The sequence below is a fragment of the Mytilus trossulus genome, chromosome 7, assembly GCF_036588685.1.
Source record: "Mytilus trossulus isolate FHL-02 chromosome 7, PNRI_Mtr1.1.1.hap1, whole genome shotgun sequence".
Taxonomy (NCBI): domain Eukaryota; kingdom Metazoa; phylum Mollusca; class Bivalvia; order Mytilida; family Mytilidae; genus Mytilus; species Mytilus trossulus.
The window spans coordinates 29,018,460-29,039,672 of record NC_086379.1 but is presented as its reverse complement, the minus strand read 5'-3'; the positions used below and the strand labels follow the sequence as shown (position 1 = coordinate 29,039,672).

Genomic DNA, 21,213 nt, shown 5'->3' with positions numbered 1-21,213 from the left:
ATAAAATAAGATATAGTTGGATACAGGTTGTTTGTTTAGCCTTATCTGAAAGAAGTAGAGAAAGAGGTAAATCAGCATGTAGGGGTGGGGACATAAAATTATCCATGTTTCTTTAAGTAATGGGGACATACAAGTATTAATAATAGTCAAGGTTTCCACAATAACCCAGTATTGCATTGATGGTGTCATAAGAATTCTTTATAGCTTTGTGTCACCGTATAGGGAAAACGGTAGTATTACATTTTCTCAGCATTAGATTGGCCTTTTTGTGTACCCAAGACAGGTGAAGGAAGTCAACTTATGAGCGCTGTGATTGGATGTAAGGGTACAATATATTTTTTTTATTTATCTATGAATAACTGCAGTTTGTATATTTACAATATAAATTTTAAAACCTATTGAAATATTTTCTAGAGAATTATTCGAAAAGGCTTCCAATATTTCATAAATTTGGTGCAAAATGATGGTGGGCATGGATAACATAAACCAGCTCCGTTGGAAATTGGTCATGATACTATTTGGCTTCAATTTTTAGAATGCAGTAATAAAGTACAAACACCACACATAACTGTTTTATCCAAGTTTTTATTATAAAAACTGGTAAATTTAGAAAATGTTAGTATTGTCGCCTATGGCAGAATAAATAGTACCGTTTTCCCTGTATACGTTTCCTTTCAGTATCAAATGAGAGTGCATTGTAATCATTATTCATTTGAAAATAATTGTCATCTACTTTCCAGACAATATATTTATCAGAGAGTTTGGAATACATTGTAAAGAAAAAATAATTTGAAATTTCGAACGATCGTAAACAGCTTTTCACATTTTTTTCTCGCAAAATGCATCATCTGTAAAGGAAAGTAACTGGCAAACTATACGACAACGAAACGGGTTTTTTCTTTCTTTTGCTAACAGATGATCATGTAGACCTTCTATTAGTATTTAAAAAAGCAACATCATGCAGCGATTAATCTGAAGCATCAGAAACAAATTATTTTTAATTTCATCAAGTACTATAAGTTAACAATACATGCTTAATGTTGAAGCGGCGTGTCCTTGAAGTGATTTATGAAGTAAATTCACCACTGGATGGCCTACCTGGTAATCATTGTTATTTCATGAATCGTGTTTTGACGAAAGTTGATTCATCGTTATAAACATGTATTTTTTTCTCACTAATTCAAATGTATGAAAATGTTTTCTTCTTTGACATCCAAAGGTTTAATAACACGATCTACGCTACTTTATTCGTTCTTATCAAATGGAATTAGCACTGACAATAGTTTTCCGGAATTTTTAGGAGTTGTTCCAATGTGGTTTAAAACTAGTCTTTTCGAGAAACAAGAATGAAAGCGCCTCAAAAGTTATTAACCCTTAACATCTTTACAATTTAAGCACAAAGACAAAACTATTCATCAAATATATATTCTTTTTTTTTATAATACTTAAGAACATGCATATCAAATTCATTGCATTTCAAATGACAGGGCGAAATAGAAAAGGGGAACGTTAGTACATGACTTATTGGACTGAAAATTGAGTAGTAATACTGCTATGTGATGAGTTTTATAAAAACGCTTGTAAAAGTTAATTTGTATGTTCTATCAAACATTTATATACCTAAACTTATTGCGTATTGGTTGTTCCACTTTTTTGTGTGAAAATTTACTATTGGTGATATATATATATAAAATTAATATACTTTGACAGACTGCAGATTAAAAAACAATTACATACATTTGAAAATCGTCCAATTAACTCAATTTATATGTTCATATAATAAAAAGTTTATGTCAAATAAAGCTGATACATCACTCTTTCATATGATACCAATTTTGTAATGATATCTTTATTAGGGTATTTATTATAAGTGCTCCAGGATTTAAAAATGACCAAGAAAAAAATCCGAAAATCACACTTTAACGCGATTTTACAAAAAAACTGGACCTTGAGAAAACTCAACGACAGGGCTAAAATGAAAGTATGATGTTTTCTCTATCTTTATGCGAATTGTCAGCCGTGAGGTATTTCGGTCTATTAAACTCTTTAAATAAGAGACTTTTTCCAATTTGTCACTCCACTATAAGAAAGGCGGAAGATAACAAAAGGCTATTAAACTCATCAACGCCCTGGCAAAAAAAAAGAAAAGACAAACAACCGTGCACAAAATTAATGGCCATGTTTTGATTATATGATATTTGTATAGTTCGTAGAGAAATTTTCTTTAAAATAAAAAAACAATTATGTGCCCTTTTGTACTAAGAAGTGGTTTTAACAACAAAAGAAAAGCTTTTATCATATGAAATTGATCCCTCATTTCATGTGTAGTAATAACATTGAAGGGCTACTCTCATTCGAGGGGTTGTTCCCAACCTTTTGGATATATTTCTTCATAACAACAGTTTTCTTTTCTTGACCATCGCAAATGAAAAAGTTGAGACGTAAAACTATGCTCGAAACACGCGTGTCACTCAAACGACTTGATCAATTACCTACATGTATATTAAAGTCAAAGGCTAATTAAAGGAATATATATGTTGCATTTTGTTTTCCAACAACAAACACACAAGCACTACTCAATTAACATTTGATGTTTCTTAAAAAATGTCATAATGCCCAAAAATATAAGAACTATATGTATATAATGATATCAATACATCTGCTGATTATATATGTTTAATATTTATTCTTGAGTTCCTCCACTTTGACACATCATTTTAATAACATTGTTCGTCCGTATTAGCGCTCAGTAACTCAAAGTCAGTGCCTTATTTTCTATTTCTTCTTTTGCAGTGACCTATGGCATGTACCGACTTCAGACTATGGTACGATGGAATTGCATTATCTATATACTACAATTAAGTATACTAGTATTATATAAGCTACATGCTTAAACTAGGAAACAGTTTGTAAAGGTCTTATAAAAAACCGTTAAGATTTCTTTGTAAATATTTGTATATGTATATGACATTAAATCATTTACAGAAAAGGTATACTACACTTCATCTTTTTAATATAATAAGTTTTACCAACACTTGTTTATCCGGCTTTTTATCAGTTACATTATATGTTAGAAACGGATTCGGTTAAAATGATTATTAAAATGGGAAGAACTTATTTTAACATTTTTGTTTCATCTGCAATCTAAATATTCAGTTGGTAAAAATAAGGATTTTCTACCTGTTCACTTTCATTACAGAATCATACCCGAATTCAACATATGGAAACCCATACAATCAAGAATATGAAACCAGTAGTGAAAGGTTAGTTAAGATTCTAATGATTCATATAAAGTTGGCAAACATTAATTTTGATGTAATCTACAACGTTTACCGAGTTATTTCCCCAAATGAATAATCACATTACGATATCTGTCATATCTTTGTCGAAAACACTATTGTCATTCTAAAAGTAAATTACAAATCATATGTATATTTCAGCACATATTTATCATTACAACTATATCCAACTAAATCATAAATTAAAGGCTACATATTATCCCTTCATATAAAATTGAAAGAGTTTTTATTAAGAGCTTGACCTTTTCAGCAGACGAGCCTCTGTAAATTGTGTTTGTATACACTATGACTTTAGCTTTGTATGTCGACGCGCTAGACAAAAGTCAAAAGTGACGCCCGAATTTCAAACGTTTTAAAAGCAAGACAAGTATCAAGAGCATTGAAAGCCCAAAATTTGGAAACGTTTCGCCACATATTGATGCAGTAATGAATTTTTCTTTTTTCTGTTTCTTTTCTATTAATGATTTGTCAATCTTTCTGTGACAAGACACTTTTATCTCTTTCGTTATTAATTTGTTTTGCTACTCGATACTCCAAAGTTTAGCTCTAATCGATGCCATGCTGATGTAGTTTGTTATCAAAAGGGATTTCAAATTCAGAAGTTGAAAATAAATTAATAGCGTCATGTCAAAAAAAAAGAAGATAAAAAACAAACAACAGTAAATGAGCCAATACTGTTCACTGCTGTTATACATTTTGATAATTTTTATAGTATTTGAGAGATTATCTGAATTTCTATTATTTATTTATCTATTTATTCATTTGTTTTTAATTGATTGTCTAGTTTGATTTTTTTAAACTATAGAAGACCTACGGATGGAAACATATATCAGTCGAACCAAGATGCAGATGTAGTTTCACAGCATGGTAAGATGAATAATAATCATGTGTAAACAACTTTTTTACACAAATCAAATAAAGCGAATTATTCCAATGACATAATATCATATGTTATGGTCTCGTTCTAGTACGATCTTTTCCCAATGCAATGTCAAACAGACCCAATGACATTAACAATTAATTTAATTTCAAATTAAACACAATTGATAAATTATACGAAAATCATCGGATTGATAAATGTTTTTCTATTTTAAAAATATTAATCATATATTTATTCTACATGTATATATATTTTAGAAGACAATCAGTTATGGTAAGTAAACAAGTCTAAGCTTTTGAAGGGTAATTGGAAGAACAAATGTATGCGATGCAAAAAATAATTTCTATAATTTCTGTACTTTTTTTTAATTTCACATTTCATGAGCGGTTCTCAGCAAATTTGATTGACGGAAATTTAATTATGACGTTAAATTTCTTGATTTCTTATGAAATTTCATATTATAACGTCATGAAAAAGGCGACGATGTCTGACGTCGCAGATAAAGAACACACATTTCTTCAAATCTGGAAAGAAAAGGATGAATAGTTCATAGAAAAGCCTATTCCACCACTATGACTATAACTCGTGTATAACGACATTTCTCTCCTCTATCAACAGATGAATTTTATTTATTTAGAAAGTTCGACAAGCCTTGTGCTTTGAACAGTAACATGTGACTGTCTCGAGTATAGAAATATTGGAACATACTTTTTGCAGTGATGAAATCTATATGTTATTTTTTTTAAGTTCGTGTTATGTATTAGATAAAGAACAAAATTTCTTGACCGGTTATATCGGTCAGACCATATCAATTCAATTCAATTCAATTCAATTCAAATCAAATCTTTATTGCCATAAAACTACAAATTTATAGGACACAACATAACAAAATGAACATAAAAAATAACAACAAAATAATTAATATTTTGAGTCCCCTGTCCTCAGTTCAATAGACTGTTTTAAAAAGGATCCTAGCTTATTTACCTGAATGTGTGAAATTGGGTTGAATGTATATGTTATTGTATCTATGTCATCATGGTCATTTTAATTTATAAAGTGGATATTCTCATTTATCAATAAATCAAAATAAACTTTTCTATTATTATGGTTTCTATTACAAAATAAAAACAAATGAATCTCGTCTTCAATTTGTTTACAGTTTTTGCATAATCTTTCTTCTCTTGGTATTTTAAGGTCCCTTTTCTATTAATAAATTATGGTAACTTTATCTAAATTTTTTTTATCAGTTTTCAAATGATGTAAGTTCAAATCACAAAAAAAAGGATAAGTTAACTCTTCATTCAAATATTTGAGACATCCCATTAAACTCTACAAATAAGTTATTATGACTTAAATGGTCAGTTGACCCCTTAAGGAGGTATTGCCCTTTATAGGAATTTTTTACCAATTTTTCGTAATATTTTCTAATCTTTTACCAAAATCTTCTCCTCTAAAACTTCTGGTTGAAATTAAACCATACTTGGCCATAATCATCATTGAGGTATCTAGTTTAAAAAATGTATGTGGTGACTCTGCCGACCTACCAAGATGGCCACCATGGCTAAAAATAGAACATAGGGGTTAAATGTAGATTTTGGCTTATAACTCTGAACCCAAAGCATCAAGAGCAATTCAGACATGGGGTTAAATTGTTTTGCAAGTCAAGATATATCTGCCCTGAAATTTTCAGATGAATCCGACAACTGATTGTTGGGTTGCTGCCCCTGAATTGGCAATTTTAAAGAAATTATACGTTTTTTTGGCGATTATCTTAAATATTATTATAGATAAAGATAAACTGTAAACAGCAATAATGTTCAGCAAAGTAAGATCTACAAATAAGTTATATTACTTAAATGGTCAGTTGACCCCTTAAGGAGGTATTGCCCTTTATAGTAATTTTATACCATTTTTTCGTACTTTTTTCTGATCTTTAAAAAAAATCTTCTCCTCTAAAACTACTGGTTAAAATTCCACCATACTTGGCCATAATCATCATTGAGGTATCTAGTTTAAAAAATGTGTGTTGTGACTCTGCTGACCAACCAAGATGGCCGCCATGGCTAAAAATAGAACATAGGGGTTAAATGTAGATTTTTTTGGCTTATAACTCTGTACCCAAAGCATAAGAGCAGTCAAGACATGGGGTAAAATTGTTTTGCAAGTCAAGATCTATCTGCCCTGAAATTTTCAGATGAATTGGACAACTGATTGTTGGGTTGCTGCCCCTTAAATTAGAAATTTTTAAGGAAATTTGCTGTTTTTGGTTTTTATCTTGAATATCATTATAAATAGAGATAAACTGTAAACAGCAATAATGTTCAGCAAAGTACGATCCACAAATAAGTTAACATCACCAAAAAGGTCAGTTGACCCCTTAAGGAGTTATTGCCCTTTATAGTCAGGTTTTCAAAAATTGGTAAATCTTGTAAATTTTTGGAAACTTTAACAAAATATTTTCCTCTTTATCTAATGGGCCAAGTTCATTATAAATTGAGATAATGAGATAATTGTAATAAGCAAGAATGTTCAGTAAAGTAAGATCTACAAACACATCACCATCACCAAAACACAATTTTGTCATGAATCCATCAGCGTCCTTTGTTTAATATGCAAATAGACTAAGGTGAGCGACACACGCTCTTAAGAGCCTCTAGTTTTGTTATCAAATATTTAAAGCTTTATTACTTAATATCGGTTTGCTTGATACTGCACCTTTAGTTGTAGCTATATATAAGTGGTAGAGAGATGTTTATTATGATTCACAGAGTTACCATTATTTGGCTAACCATGCACTGAAATTTTTTTCTTGTAAATATATTTATTGATAAATAGTAAAAGGAAACAACGAGTACACCGATGTTCAAATTTCACAAATTGAATAAAAACAACAACAACACCCAAGCATGAGGAAAAGAATGAGGGAAATGTATGAACTGCGTGTAAATAGGCAACAGTAGTATACCGCTGCTTGAAAGTCTTAAATCGATTGAGGAAAAAACCAATCCAGCTTACAAACTAAAACTGAGGGAAACACATAAAAAATAAGGAGAGAACCACGACACAACAGAAACACAACACCAAAATGTAACCTACACATAAACGAATTATGATATAACAATGGCCATTTTCCTGACTTAGTTCAGGGCAAATACAGTTCACAACAGGTTGTATCGATATCATTAGATGTGCCCGCAATACCGTAAAACGTTCTCTCATGACATACAGACATATCGATCGTTTCGTTCTCTACTAATTCAATTGCTGATGGTCACCGTATGTTTGAGTGCTGTCGATTTCCGTCACAAATGAAATAGTTCAAATCAAATTAGAAACAAAGGATTAAATGTGTATGTGTATGTTTCGGATCATATGAGTATTTAGACAATACGCGTATCGTCATGACCATATGCGTATACTCATATGGTCCGACTGTACTCGTATGATCTGATCATATCAGTTTATACTTTTTTGGCAATTTAACGGGCCGGACCATATAAGTATTTGGACCGTTTAGTATTTTTTCAATAATATGCATTAAGAAACTCTATAAAATGAACTACCAAAGTATGTCAATCGTAAAAATTTTGCAAACCGCTGAAGAATTGGCAATAAACGCGTCACGTCTCCTTGTATATCTCGGTTTCCGATTGGTCAATTCTATTGGAAAGTCTAAATGATTCTCGGAGTCATCTGATCTTGTTTCATTTCATACGTAAAGTCAAGAGAGAGTCTGCAAGACATTGACGTCATGGGAAAATTTGTAACTGATTAGACATACCACAAACAACACTTGTTAGATTTTTTTCACGATATATTATACAATTTTACTAACTTTATGATAGGTTCTATCCATACGAAAACTAACAGTTTTTTTAAACAATTTTTATAATAAATCATTAACTGCAGCTGTGTATTGCTAATTCTTCAGCGGTTTGCAAAATTATTACGATTGACATACTTTGGTAGGATTGCTACGAATGATTCCGACAACAAATGTAGGCATGTTATACACCATTGTAAAGATGAATCAATTTAGATTTACGATATAACAAGTTTTAGGGGGGTTGACAGCCTATAAAGCGGCATATAACGGAACTTCGTCACCACCTAACCAGGTTAATTACTTTGAAATGTAATCGATTAAATTACAATTAATTTGCTTATAAAATGTAATCAATTACATTACAATTACACCCTATTTCAAATGTAATTGATTACATTAGATTACTTTTCTTTAAAGTTATCATGATTACTTGTGTTTAATTATGATTACATTGTATATTGCAATATTAAAGAATTTCTACTATCTTTTTATATTCACGAAAAAGCTGGGTTTTTTTTTGAAGCCATAATTTATTAATCTTATTTAACATGTTTAAAAGAATTGAGACAAGTACAGTGTAATTTGATAACATATTGTCCTTTCTCTACGTAAAAGATATAACTTTGTTTTTTTTTCCTACAAATTTTAACCAACTGCCCAATTCACCAAAAACCTGAACAAATAATGAAAAATCAATTAAGTATAGTTTTATTGTCTGTGGGGACATAATTGACACATCCATAAATGTTTTTACAGGTGTTAATCACCACTTCCATTTTTTTTTAACAAACAATAGGTGAGCTTGGGTATTAAAATATTAGTGTCTTAATTGCAATATTAATAAAGTTATAAGTGGTCATCTTGTTATTTGTTTGAAAATTTTAAATACATATATCATGATATTTAGGGAAAACAAAATTTATCAAAATTGTCAAAAGTGAAATAGGATTTTAAATTCCATTTTGACTCAAATGGGCTCATGCAGTTATGTATGTCGACCCTTAAAAGTCAAATTGGAATCAACTGTTGTCTACTTTTGAATTTCATTGTAGTTTTATAAAAATATTGGGCATACCTATATGTAATAAATTAATTGGAGTTACTATCAGAAGTGTTCAATCAATGAACAAAAAAGCTTTCAAGACAAACTCTTATATCATAAGAGCTCAATCTCACAAAAACTGGAAAGAAAATTCCTTTAGTAAATTGTTAACAAAATAAAACACTTGGTAATACAAAACTTGTTATATAGCTGATACTATTTATCAAATTAAACAAAGTACCATCATAGTGAATACTAGTTTCATGATTTTTTTTATTAATGCTCTAAATAGTCATATTGTCTATCAAAACTATTTTCTTATATACCAATATACAAGATTTGTAATCAGCAAGTAATCATATGAAAGAAATCTTAAAGTAATCTAAAAGTAATTATGATTACACCTGTTTTGGGCAAATGTAATCGATTACATTATGATTACTTGTAATCAGAAATGGCATGATTACTGATTACTACGATAACACTGCAAAATGTAATCGATTACAGCTGATTACGATTACTGATTACGATTACCCCAACCTGCACCTGCCTGTATTTTTATAAAATGCAAGTTAAGTACCTTGTGTTATAATAAGGTATATAGGATTTTTTTTCTGAGACAAGTGCCTGTGGGTATAAAATATGTTTCCGATAGTTTTTACTAGTGATGAAATTTACTGTGTGAAACTGCTTATTTTATTTAGTTAATCTTGTTATTATTAACTTTTAATAGATCTCTATTAAAATGACCTTTGGTAGTGTCTTTTTTTTAAATGACGTGACAATTAACTAGAAGGGTTATATGAAGAGTTAAGTATTAAAGGTAAACCTGTTAATTACACCGACCATATGAGTATATACCCATATGGTCATGGCCATACGCGTATGGTCCAAATAGTCATATGGTCCGGAACATGTATAAAGATATAAAGATTGTGCTAAAATAATACAAAATGCTTTTTGTTGACTAACCTTTACTCATCACATAATGTCAACTTCAGCGCCAACCATATTGCTTTAATGGATCCATGAAACACTGTCTCTCCATTGTGAATTTTGTTTCGACCTCTCAACGTATACAGAATTGAAGATTTATCAAGATTCTTATCTGAAGCAGGGATCATCTCTTTCTCTGGTGTGCAGGTGTTTTGAAAAACCAATGTTTCGCTCTTCTTGCCTTAACAGTATTTTGTTTGCGTCTGTCGGCGTCCAATAAATGAAAGTTATGCTACCAAATTGTGCAAGTATCGTGTAGCCGTATATTCAAGGAATTCCCTGAAAGAACATTCTTGTAATATAATTTAGTAATGGGTAAAATGGGGTTAAAAGTATGAGGTACCACCTTTAAATATATTTTTGCACTCGGTTTAAAAAAAAAAATATATAATAATAAAGGATTCCATAACTCAGATTTGTAAATCCGCGTAAGTGAAAATATTTAATTATTAATATTGAAATCAGACCAACTATTTTTATTAACTTTAAATTCGAACAATAATAATAATTAAAAAAAACCCAACAAAGCGTTAAAATTTGATGTAAAATAGTGAAGAGCCTTGAATATGCAAAAGCTGTAACCTTGCAATAGATTTATTTGGAAAAAAACTACAATAAAGCATTGCTTATTCAAACATAAAATGATTAAATTCATATTCGTAATGGATCATTTTAATATAACCGACTTTTTACACCGGTGTTTATATTTTTCTACAGGTTATCCTCTAAATGGCAGGACACCCTGTTACTAAGTAATGTAAGAGCAACTTACAAAACTAAAACAAATCTTATAATCGATAAAGTAAGGGAAAAAATAATTATTTAATAATGTTTTCTAAACATGAGAAAATCATAGGAAATCTGTAAACTGTTTCCCTTAATTTCACTGATTGTATGTTTGAACTTATTCCTTTTTGTTGCCCTTATTTGACCAGGGACCAGTATGACCTACCACTGTTTATGTAACGTGTTTAAAACTTTCAAAAAAGTCTATTAGGAAACTTATACAATTCCAACCATTTAATCGTTAACGTACATCGTATTATACAAAGTTAAGTACAATGAATCCACTTTCACGTTGTGTCTCATGAATATGACCACATGACAATTGTTTTCATCTGTTCTAGGAACTTTGATGCCCAACATATAGGCAATTGGGAAAAATTCTATCCTATGAATAACAGAATACGCGGGTATTGTATTATTTTCAACGTTGAAGATGTCGGGGGACGTATAAGAAATGGTACTAATATTGATGCAAAAAGAATGGAAAAGAGTTTTAAACACTTAGGATTTCATGTAGTCGTAAGGCAGAATCCAACCAGAGCAATAATCAACAGTACCATGAAAGGCTGTAAGTTGTTTTCTTTAAAAAGTTGTAATATAACAATGAAACAGAGTAAGTTATTTTACAATTCAGTGTACAAGACTTTAACTTACTGAATTTAACATGAGTAAAATTATGAAATCATACGATGAAAAAAATGCTTAATTATTTATATATTTTTTTTCTGTTTAGTCTTGAATCGTCGAAACATATTAGGAAATTAAAAAATACCATCCGAATCAATAGAAAGATAAATATTCAAGTATGTCGGCAAAAAATGAACTCTCCTCCAATAATAAAATATGAAGAACATTAGTCATTCAAATAATGTATGGAAACAAAGACGAAATAAATGTTTAAACGACATGCCCTGACTTAATCCGATGTGTAACAAACCAAACTAGAGCAATTATGTTCTATTTCATAACAAATAGATACGAAAACAATACAAGAATCACATAATTTACCCGACGACAACTTTTAAATTACAGTTTATGACTTTGGAGAGCACTAAGAATGTGATAGGTTAAACATGTTTGTGGGTGCTCATCGTCTCTTAACTTTGACAGCGGTGTTACAGCACAACATAAACACAAATGCAAATGGTTATAAACGTTTTGAATTTTTTGATATACAGGTAAGAAGCAAAAACAACTTACTTAAAAACAATAGACAAAAAGTATCAATACGAGAGCATAACAGAAAACGCAATCTAGTTCAAAGCTAATTGCAACTAATAATGATAATATTTTTTTATTCAAGCCACAATGTCATTTTTTTAGATCGCTCCATAAACCACAGCAACGACGATTGTTTTGTGTGTGTAATTCTTAGCCACGGCAGAGATGGACACATTAGAGCAACTAACAACGAAGAAGTACCTCTTCAAGAAATTATCGACTATGTGAAAAGTTGTCGGACTCTCCTCGGAAAGCCGAAACTATTTTTCGTTCAGGTAAGATTGGCTGATATGATATTTGTCCAAATTCAGGTTTTTGTACACATTGTGGTAAACTTATAAATTACAGATTATATTTGCTTTAGTGATTGTAAATGAATCGTCATATTTTTCAATTATAAAGCGTCTAAGATTAATAGCAGCATTTTCCTTAAAGTAGACTAGAATAGTTTAGAGATAGAATTTATGCATAAGTCTATAGAAATCAACCATCCAGCAAATTTTATTAGTACCGGATGTGATAAATAAAATCATCATAAATTACAGAATCAAATTTGTTGGCGTTTCTTCTGAAAGGTTTTGCCAAAAACAACTTTGGTAATCTATGCCTGTTGTAACACATTCTAAGCATAACTTAAAGGTTTATAAATAGTTAATTTATAACTATAACTACAATTCATCTCAACACTTAAGTCCTGACTTCAAGGGCTGGTGATACCCTTTAAGAGAAACCTCCGCCTCCGTGGCATCGGAATGTGCAATAATGCACTCACATGACAAATAATAAAAGCTTTAAAATGTGAGCACCTATACCGACGAAGACAATTATAAAGCAACAAGATAACCTATATTTCGGCACAGAAAATCTGTGTAAGCTAACAGATAATTTAGACGTGGTTTATTCGTGTAAAGAAGCTCGTGTCTTCATGTGCTACTCTAATTGGTTGTTCCTTATTCAGCAGAGAAACACGTAGCAGAACTCTTCTTTGATAATTCTGGCTGGATAGAAGGACGCTATTTTATAATATGAAGCAAATCGTTTCTTTATATACGAAGACAAAAATATACGAACAAGATAACTTATATTTCGGCACAGAAAATCTGTGCATATTAAAATAAAAGTGACTAAAAAAGAAATCAAATGCAGTTAATCAAATCTATGTTTACATAATATATCGATTCAAAACTAGTAAATCTCTTTTTTGAAAAGAGAATTACTGTTTGAATAAGATAGAGCCAGACCGTGTGTGTCTAAACTTAGTTAGAAATAATGTTTTTTTTCCGTTTTTTTTTATGAGATGTCTAACCACCAATTTTAGTATGCCTAAATAATTCATACTTTATTTCAATTTTCACAGCTATTTTTTTTTTAAATAGATTAAATACGATAGGACCAAATTTATCCCGATATGAACATTTATGACCTATAGACTTGCTTTATTTCAGCCAATGTCTTTTAGTGACACGCGATGTTTTGGAAGACATCTTTCACCACAGAAAGCGCCTGGTTTTCCGAAAATCTTTATTTGCATCTTCATTTGCATTTGTGTTTACTTTTCTACATTGGTTAGAGGTATAGGGGAAGGGTTGATATCTCACAAACATGTTTAACACCGCTGCATTTTTGCGCCTGTCCCAAGTCAGGAGCCTCTGGCCTTTGTTAGTCTTGTATTATTTTAATTTTAGTTTCTTGTGTACAATTTGGAAATTAGTATGGCGTTCATTAGCACTGAACTAGTATATATTTGTTTAAGGGCCAGCTGAAGGACGCCTCCGGGTGCGGGAATTTCTCGCTACATTGAAGACCTGTTGGTGACCTTCTGCTGTTGTTTTTTTTATTTGGTCGGGTTGTTGTCTCTTTGACACATTCCCCATTTCCATTCTCAATTTTATGTACCATATATAGTTCAAAATTTTATTACAATTTCATAAAAAAGTAAACGTTGACCCAAATGGTCAAAATATATTTCTCATTTAGCTAGAAAATTATAATTGTAAATTTATTGAATAGTTTTAGTAAAAAGAACTATTGTTCGTCAGAGTAAGGTTACATTTTAAATGTGATTTGTTGAAAAATGGTGTGTCGCCTTTGAAAGGTTGTGTATCTTTATGAGTTTGACTGTCCCTCTGGTATCTTTCGCCCGTATCTTATGGTGTTTCTTATGGTTTTGCTCGTTGTTATTATTGCAGACCGAAATGGTGCCGTTGAACGTGTATAAATCTGCATCATATTATGATTTTCATCTAGACAATTGACAATGACAGTTTTTTTTGAAAAAAAAAATTTTCGACAAAAGAGATTATTTTAGCTTCCTGATGGGGATTTATCCATTTCTATGTAGCAACATTCCAACAGCGCCTGCATACTGAGTATATATCTCCCAATTGATACGATATTTCCGGACTGGTACTGTCCATCATTATGTCTATGATAGGAGATTGCTGCTCACAAGAAAGATATTAACCAAAAGTTCAAAATGCTGATGTTGAAACCATTTATTCGTAAACTTTACGACTTTCGAACAGTGGTATACTTCTGTTGCCTTAATTCATGGACGCCATCACGAGTTGGTTGACCGTTATGGAATACCCGTTTCACAGATTATATCGGATAAGTTCTTTATGTCATAACTATAGTCCGTTCTCGTTTCACGAATGCGACCTACCGAATAACACAATTAACCGGGTTTGGTTAACATGAGCAACATGAATGGTACCACATATGGAGCAGGATCTCCTTACCTTTCCAAAGCACTAAGTTTTTGTTGGGGTTTGTGTTGCCTTTTCTGTAGTTTTCTATGTTGTGTCTTGTGTACTAGTATTTATATCTGTCTTTAACTTCTTTAGCCATGGCGTTGTCATTTTATTTTCGATTTAAGAGTTTGAATGTGCCTCTGGTATCATTGACCCCTCTTTTATATGTATGAAGAGAATAACTATACCTTGTCTTGAAATATAATTAAGTTTTTCCTCGTATAATAAACGCTTATTTACTGGCTATATTTTTTGGATAAAAGCAAGTTTATCCCCCCCCCCCCTTGATATAAACTGTTTCAATCCGCTTCGCGTCAGAAAATTTTAAGTGTTTCGGGAGACAACAAACTTGCCATTGTTTTCAAAGCTGGTTAATTCTGTATGCTTACTTGACGGCATTGTTTAAACAACATTTGTTGCTTATTCGTATTTGTTATGTTATTAATTAACATATGCTTGTTTTAAAAATTTCAATAGGGAACATACTTTACATTATTGTAATAATAAACCAATTTTTAAGACGTTTCGACCATTGGCCTTCATCAGTTTCTTCTCTCATGTTGTGACGAAAAAAAAAAAGTAACTGAAGGCCGAAACGTCTCAAAATTGGTTAAAAATGAACTCATCATAGATACCAGGACTAAATTTTGTATATGAGCCAGACGCGCGTTTCATCTACAAAAGACTCATCGGTGACGCTAGATTCCAAAAAAGTTAAAAAGGACAAATAAAGTACGAAGTTGAAGAGCATTGAGGACCAAAATTCCTAAAAGTTATGCGTTATACAGCTAATGTAATATATGCCTGAGGTAGAAAAGCCTTAGTATTTAAAGAAATCAATATTTTGAAAACAGTTAATTTATAAATATTACCGTATCAATGATAATTCATGTCAGCACAAAAGTGCTGACTACTGGCATGGGCTGGTGATACCCTCGGGGAAATAAATCGCCACCAGCAGTGGCATCGACCCAGTGGCTGTAAATAAACTCATCATAGATACCAGGACTAAATTTTTTATATACGCCAGACGCGCGTTTCATCTACATCAGTGACGCTCGAATCCAAAAAAAATAAGAAGGCAAAATAAAATACGAAGTTGAAGAGCATTGAGGACCAAAATGCCCAAATACTGCAATAGAATTAATAAATGAACAAAACTAAGTAACATTAAAATTTTGTATATTTTAAAATTAGAGCATTGAGGACCAAAATTCCTAAATACTGCAATAGCATTAATTAATGAACAAAACCAAGTAACATTTAAATTTTGTATTTTTTTTAATTATATATATATATAAGTTTCTTTCATGTATATCTACATGAGAATCACCAGACGAAGGAAAAGCACATGTAAACATATTTATCATTTCTTTTTTGCATCTGTATTATCATTCTTAGAAATTATAACCAGGTTCAATCAATCATTCTTCTTCAAATGTCCTGTACCAAGTCAGTAATATGGGAGATATTTTGAAATAGTTCACTTCAATGTTTGTTGACGTTTGTTTTTGTTGCACTTCAATGTTCCTTTGTCCTCCGCTTGTAGTTGATGCGTTTCCCTCAGTTTTAGTTTTGAACCCGGATTTGTTTTCTCTCAATCGATTATGACTTTTGAACAACAGTACACTACTGTTGCCTTTATCATTTCGTTTTTTTTTTGTAAATAAACGAAAGTTTTAGTTTATTTTCTAAGAACAAGAAGAAGAGTTTTAACCTTTTCCATTTATATTTTATACATAGTTGCAGTTTAGATAAAAAAAACAAAAAAACTAGTTTTTTAGTGCTTATGTAACGTTTTATCGAGAGGCACAAACGAAATCGCGGGTTTTCAACTGTGCAAAGTATTGTGTTTTAAATGATTTTACTGGGTGAAAAGGATGAATTAATTGTGTTTTCGAAACCTTTATCAATAATTTGTAAATCTATTTTTAAATGATTTGTTTTATATATTTAGGCCTGTCGTGGAAACAACGTAGACCACGGAATAACAACTGATGCATATGGTGACATGAACAACGTACAAATGATAAAATGTTCGTCCCATACTGATGTATTAGTATCCTATGCAACTGTACAAGGTAACGTATTTGAGCAAAAAAAAAATTGATACCCTCTAAAAATTTTGAGGTCAGTGGTGAATTGCTAGGGTCCGGGACAGACTCCTTATCAAAAAGAAAATGCGATACATATATCGATATGATAACATGGAACCTTAAGTCAACCATACTGACTGGTAAAGGAAATGCGACTTGGAGTTTCTTGCATGGAAATTATTATTGGCAAGCCAGGTTTGTCTAAATGTCTGTTTTCACAGATCTCTGATAAAACAGTTACCTGGGTTGTAAAGACAACATATTTTGGGCTATATAATACCTTTTTTCTGATTTTGTACCACTTATGTAATGATTAAGGGTAAAAGTTAATATCTACGATACATACTATTTAAGAATTGAATGCTTCTTTTTGTAACTTCATTGTGGTGTTAGAGCGTTGACCGAAGTACATTTTGTCTTCATTCTAAAAATGTGCACACGGTCAACGCTTTTACAACCCTATGAAGTTACTAAAAGAAGACTTATAATTATATTTTTTAGCTACGATCATGAAAACACGAATTTTATATTTTTTTTTATTTAATTCACCTGTGCACTTTATTGTGGGACCACGTGTTATCATGAATAAAAAGTTTTATTGAGTAATGCAACTGCTGAAGGATTAACACGTGATGTGCTGTTAGCCAATCAGAATGAAGTACTATAATGAAACATACATCTAATGTAATTATATAGCTATAAACCTAGTTGCAATCAAATGATGCTCAACCCACCTGATTTTCTTTTCTCATTTTTTCCTAGTTTGAACTGTAAGAAGAGCATTAAGGTTGTCATATTTTTCATAAAAAAAAAACAAGTTAGAAAAGTTGTGGCATGAATTGATAGTACTCTGTCAACATAATTCAGCTGGGTAGTTCTTTAAAGGTATGGAGGGTCATACGGGCCATAAAAAATGACAGGTGCAATTACGACTGGATACGGAATTGCGGTAGAAGAGATATTCAGATAATAAAGATCTGAGATAAACATTAACTACTAGTGTGATGTTCAAAGTTTGTTAATGGTGCATTAACTTGGCTTCTAATCTACTATAAATAAATATGTTTAAACTAACTAACTTTGCCTCTAAGGAACTCAAGAAAAATGAAGGATACAAAGACTTTGATAATGTCTTGGTTTGGTTTTATTAAGAATGGCCCTGATGGACGATTATTGCTGAAACATGACGATAGAATAAACCAACGAAGCGACACACAACAATCAATGCACAACACAATCTCAAGAACATATTTAAGATTTAACAATACAAAACTGTAATAAGTTAACTGGTATGTTTCCGGAAGGGATAACAGTACCAGCATCTGATAATGAATTTTAATCTGTAGACTAAAGAAACTAAGTTCTTATATAGATATAGGAAGATGTTGTGTGATTGCCAATGAGACAACTGTCCATTCAAATTACAATATTTTAAAGTCAACCATTATAGGTCAATATACGGCCTTCAACACACAGCCTTGGCTCACACATAACAACAAGCTGTAAAGGGCCCCAAAATCACAAGTGTAAAATCCTTCAAGCGGGAAAACCAACGGTCTAATCTATATAAAAAACGAGAAACGAGAAAACCGTATATGAATGCTTTTCAGTTTTTAAAATTTTATTATTTTCAGATTTTGTTGCCTACAGAGATGGTGAATGTGGATCTATTTATATAAAGAATTTATCTCACCTTCTCTTCCAACAAGGATTTAAAACAAAGCTTACAGACATATTACCTCAAGTCACTGAAATCACATCCCGTGGGTTGACCAATGTTTGCCAGGTTCCTAGTTTTACATCGACATTGACAAAGTCACTCCTATTTACACGCAAAAAAACAGTAAGTCATTCAAGATCAGGTTGGACGCATTTAACCCTTTTTGAACATTTAAAGTGATGTGTTATTGAAACATATAGTGAATTTGACATTTGAGATTGAAGTAACATCTTATCTATACTATACTCACATTAGATTGCAAAAATTTATTACACTAATCACATAAATCATTTTAATATTATTGTTGTTACAAAATAATTTATTTAAATTCTTAAACGGTGAAATCTAAGCCTTTAGTTTATAATATGACCTCATGAGCATGTTGTCTCCATCACTCTTTCTGTAATGTTTCAATCTCACATAAATCCTTTATCATATTTCTTGAAACGTTTTCGGTGTCAATCTTTTTTAAATTCTCCTGATTTTTTTTAAATTATTAATATTCTAAATCGTAGCCTCAAACGAGAATGAAATATTTATCAATTAAGTTAACCATAAACTCTAACATGGTAGTCGCCACTTGCGGATACAAGTGCACACTCCATTATTAAAGTTCGTATAACAATGTCATATTTACCAAAATCTAGCAGCTGGTACTGGTTACCGCAAACTATTAGTAAAAAAAATCTGTAAATAGTTATATGAATTAGTATAGAGATTTATTGGCACATTGTTGTTTTTTGCACTTTAAATATAATGGCTCGAATGACTTTAAGCCATCTAAATTTACTCGTGCATGAAACTTAATACTCCCATCCAGTATAATAATCACACACGTGTATACCATAAACAAACAACACTTTTACGTGTTCGAATTCTTTTTGTGCAACTTTTTGATAAAAACGTAAACATTTCTTGTTTAGCTGATTAAAATTTCAATCTCCGCTTAAAGAAACAAATTGTGAATACTACACACGCTTTTGATATTAATATACATGTAATTTAACTATTATTGCAGGTGGTAAAACAGACTTTACATTATAGTGATAGGGACACATGAAGACTTTGATCATGATGAATCTTTAAGACTTCCATGAGGACTATAAGTTTACAACTGTTGTCCCCTCTACGAGCTGTCGCAGACACATTGGTGCTATTCGACAGGTAATCGTTGTGCTGAATTGACTGATCGCATGCAGATGGAATAAGTTCAATTCTAAAAAGAACGCAACGTGCAGAAGAAATAAAAATGTAAAATGAAATAATAAATTGATAGATCAACAACATATCTGAAGAATGTTTGTTGATACAACTTTGTTTTTGTTTTGAATCAAAACGTCAATGAAACCCATAAATCAAGAAATGCAGAAAACAAATTAAACGAGGAAATAAACTAAATGAAAAACATTCCATAAAACCCTTCGTAGAATTGAAAATAATGCACATCATAGCCTCACAAAAATATAGTGAACTCACGTGGTACAGAAGGTAATCATTTATTGTCCAACACTATTGATACATAATGACAATAAAAACGTGGCATGTTTCTTTTGGTGATCAGGCAGCAAATTTAAACTTGATTGATTCCAACAACAAATGTTATGTGGTTCTTTGAAATGCTGAATTAAACCAAGTACTCAGAGATTCGGGATTTTGGGGCTCCTTTATCTTATTTGTCCACATTGTGGTTCTAAGTGTCCTAGGTAAACTTTTGTCACATTTCATCAACTTGAATTCTTGGGTTTCTTTGATAAGCTGGTTCTAACAATGTACTTAGATTTTGAATATTGGACTACATGTATGTAATGTAAATGTCAATTTCAGATTTTTCAGTTCTTTGACCCACATTCATGTTGTGTCACAAACCTATGCTGTGTCAAATCTTCAATCACAAACAAAATGCAGAGCTAATTTAAGCCTAAATGTAATGTCCATACTTGCTCGACTGTTCCGGTTTGAAACTCTGCGGGAAATCTGATTTTCTGTAACTCTGACAGCCTTTCGTTTTTCACCAAAACATCACGTACCTCACTATGATTATGTACTACAAATTCATCGAAAAACGAAATTGTCCTGGTGATGTGCTAGTGATTAGATAAACGGTCTTGTGTTCCTATGTCCTGGTTTTGTGCCTTGATATTTTGATAAAAAAAAGTGGCAAATAGTTATGATCAATAATCAATAATAAAATCAATCCCAACTGTTATTTTTAGGTATCGGACGATGTGGTAAATTTTCTTAGAGGTCCTTACTTCTACACACAAATTATTGTACATGAAACTTCGCGCTTTTTACATGTTTTTGGGCTCCTAATTATCACAATGTACCAGCACTTAGCCCTTTTATTGACACTAAGTTAAAATAAGGTTAATTTGTATGATAGCAAATAAAGCAATTATCCATCAGGGTTCAAATAAACTGGAAATAAAAAAAGTATTTTATACTGTGAATTTTTAATGTTACAATATCAACTTACTCCCGAAACAAATAATTGGCTAACAACGTCATGACAGTGTTGACTCAACCAATAATGTTACCTCTTATTACAAATTGTAACTTTGTTTTTATTTTTTGCTTTTGAACAATGAAATGAC

At 31.3% G+C, this 21,213-nt stretch overlaps 1 protein-coding gene across 1 annotated transcript in view; it reads left to right on the top strand.

The window, feature by feature from the left end:
• LOC134726950 (caspase-7-like) overlaps window positions 1-19,852 on the top strand; it is a 34,845-nt gene extending 14,993 nt beyond the window's left edge. Inside the window, exons 7-15 of the mRNA XM_063591347.1 lie at window positions 2,794-2,825; window positions 3,200-3,263; window positions 4,105-4,166; window positions 4,437-4,452; window positions 11,171-11,397; window positions 12,153-12,325; window positions 16,761-16,884; window positions 18,534-18,742; window positions 19,638-19,852. Coding sequence (XP_063447417.1) covers window positions 11,217-11,397; window positions 12,153-12,325; window positions 16,761-16,884; window positions 18,534-18,742; window positions 19,638-19,679 — 729 coding nt within the window. The 5' untranslated portion in view covers window positions 2,794-2,825; window positions 3,200-3,263; window positions 4,105-4,166; window positions 4,437-4,452; window positions 11,171-11,216 and the 3' untranslated portion in view covers window positions 19,680-19,852. The remainder of the gene's footprint in view (window positions 1-2,793; window positions 2,826-3,199; window positions 3,264-4,104; window positions 4,167-4,436; window positions 4,453-11,170; window positions 11,398-12,152; window positions 12,326-16,760; window positions 16,885-18,533; window positions 18,743-19,637) is intronic.
• The last annotated feature ends 1,361 nt before the right edge of the window (window positions 19,853-21,213 follow it).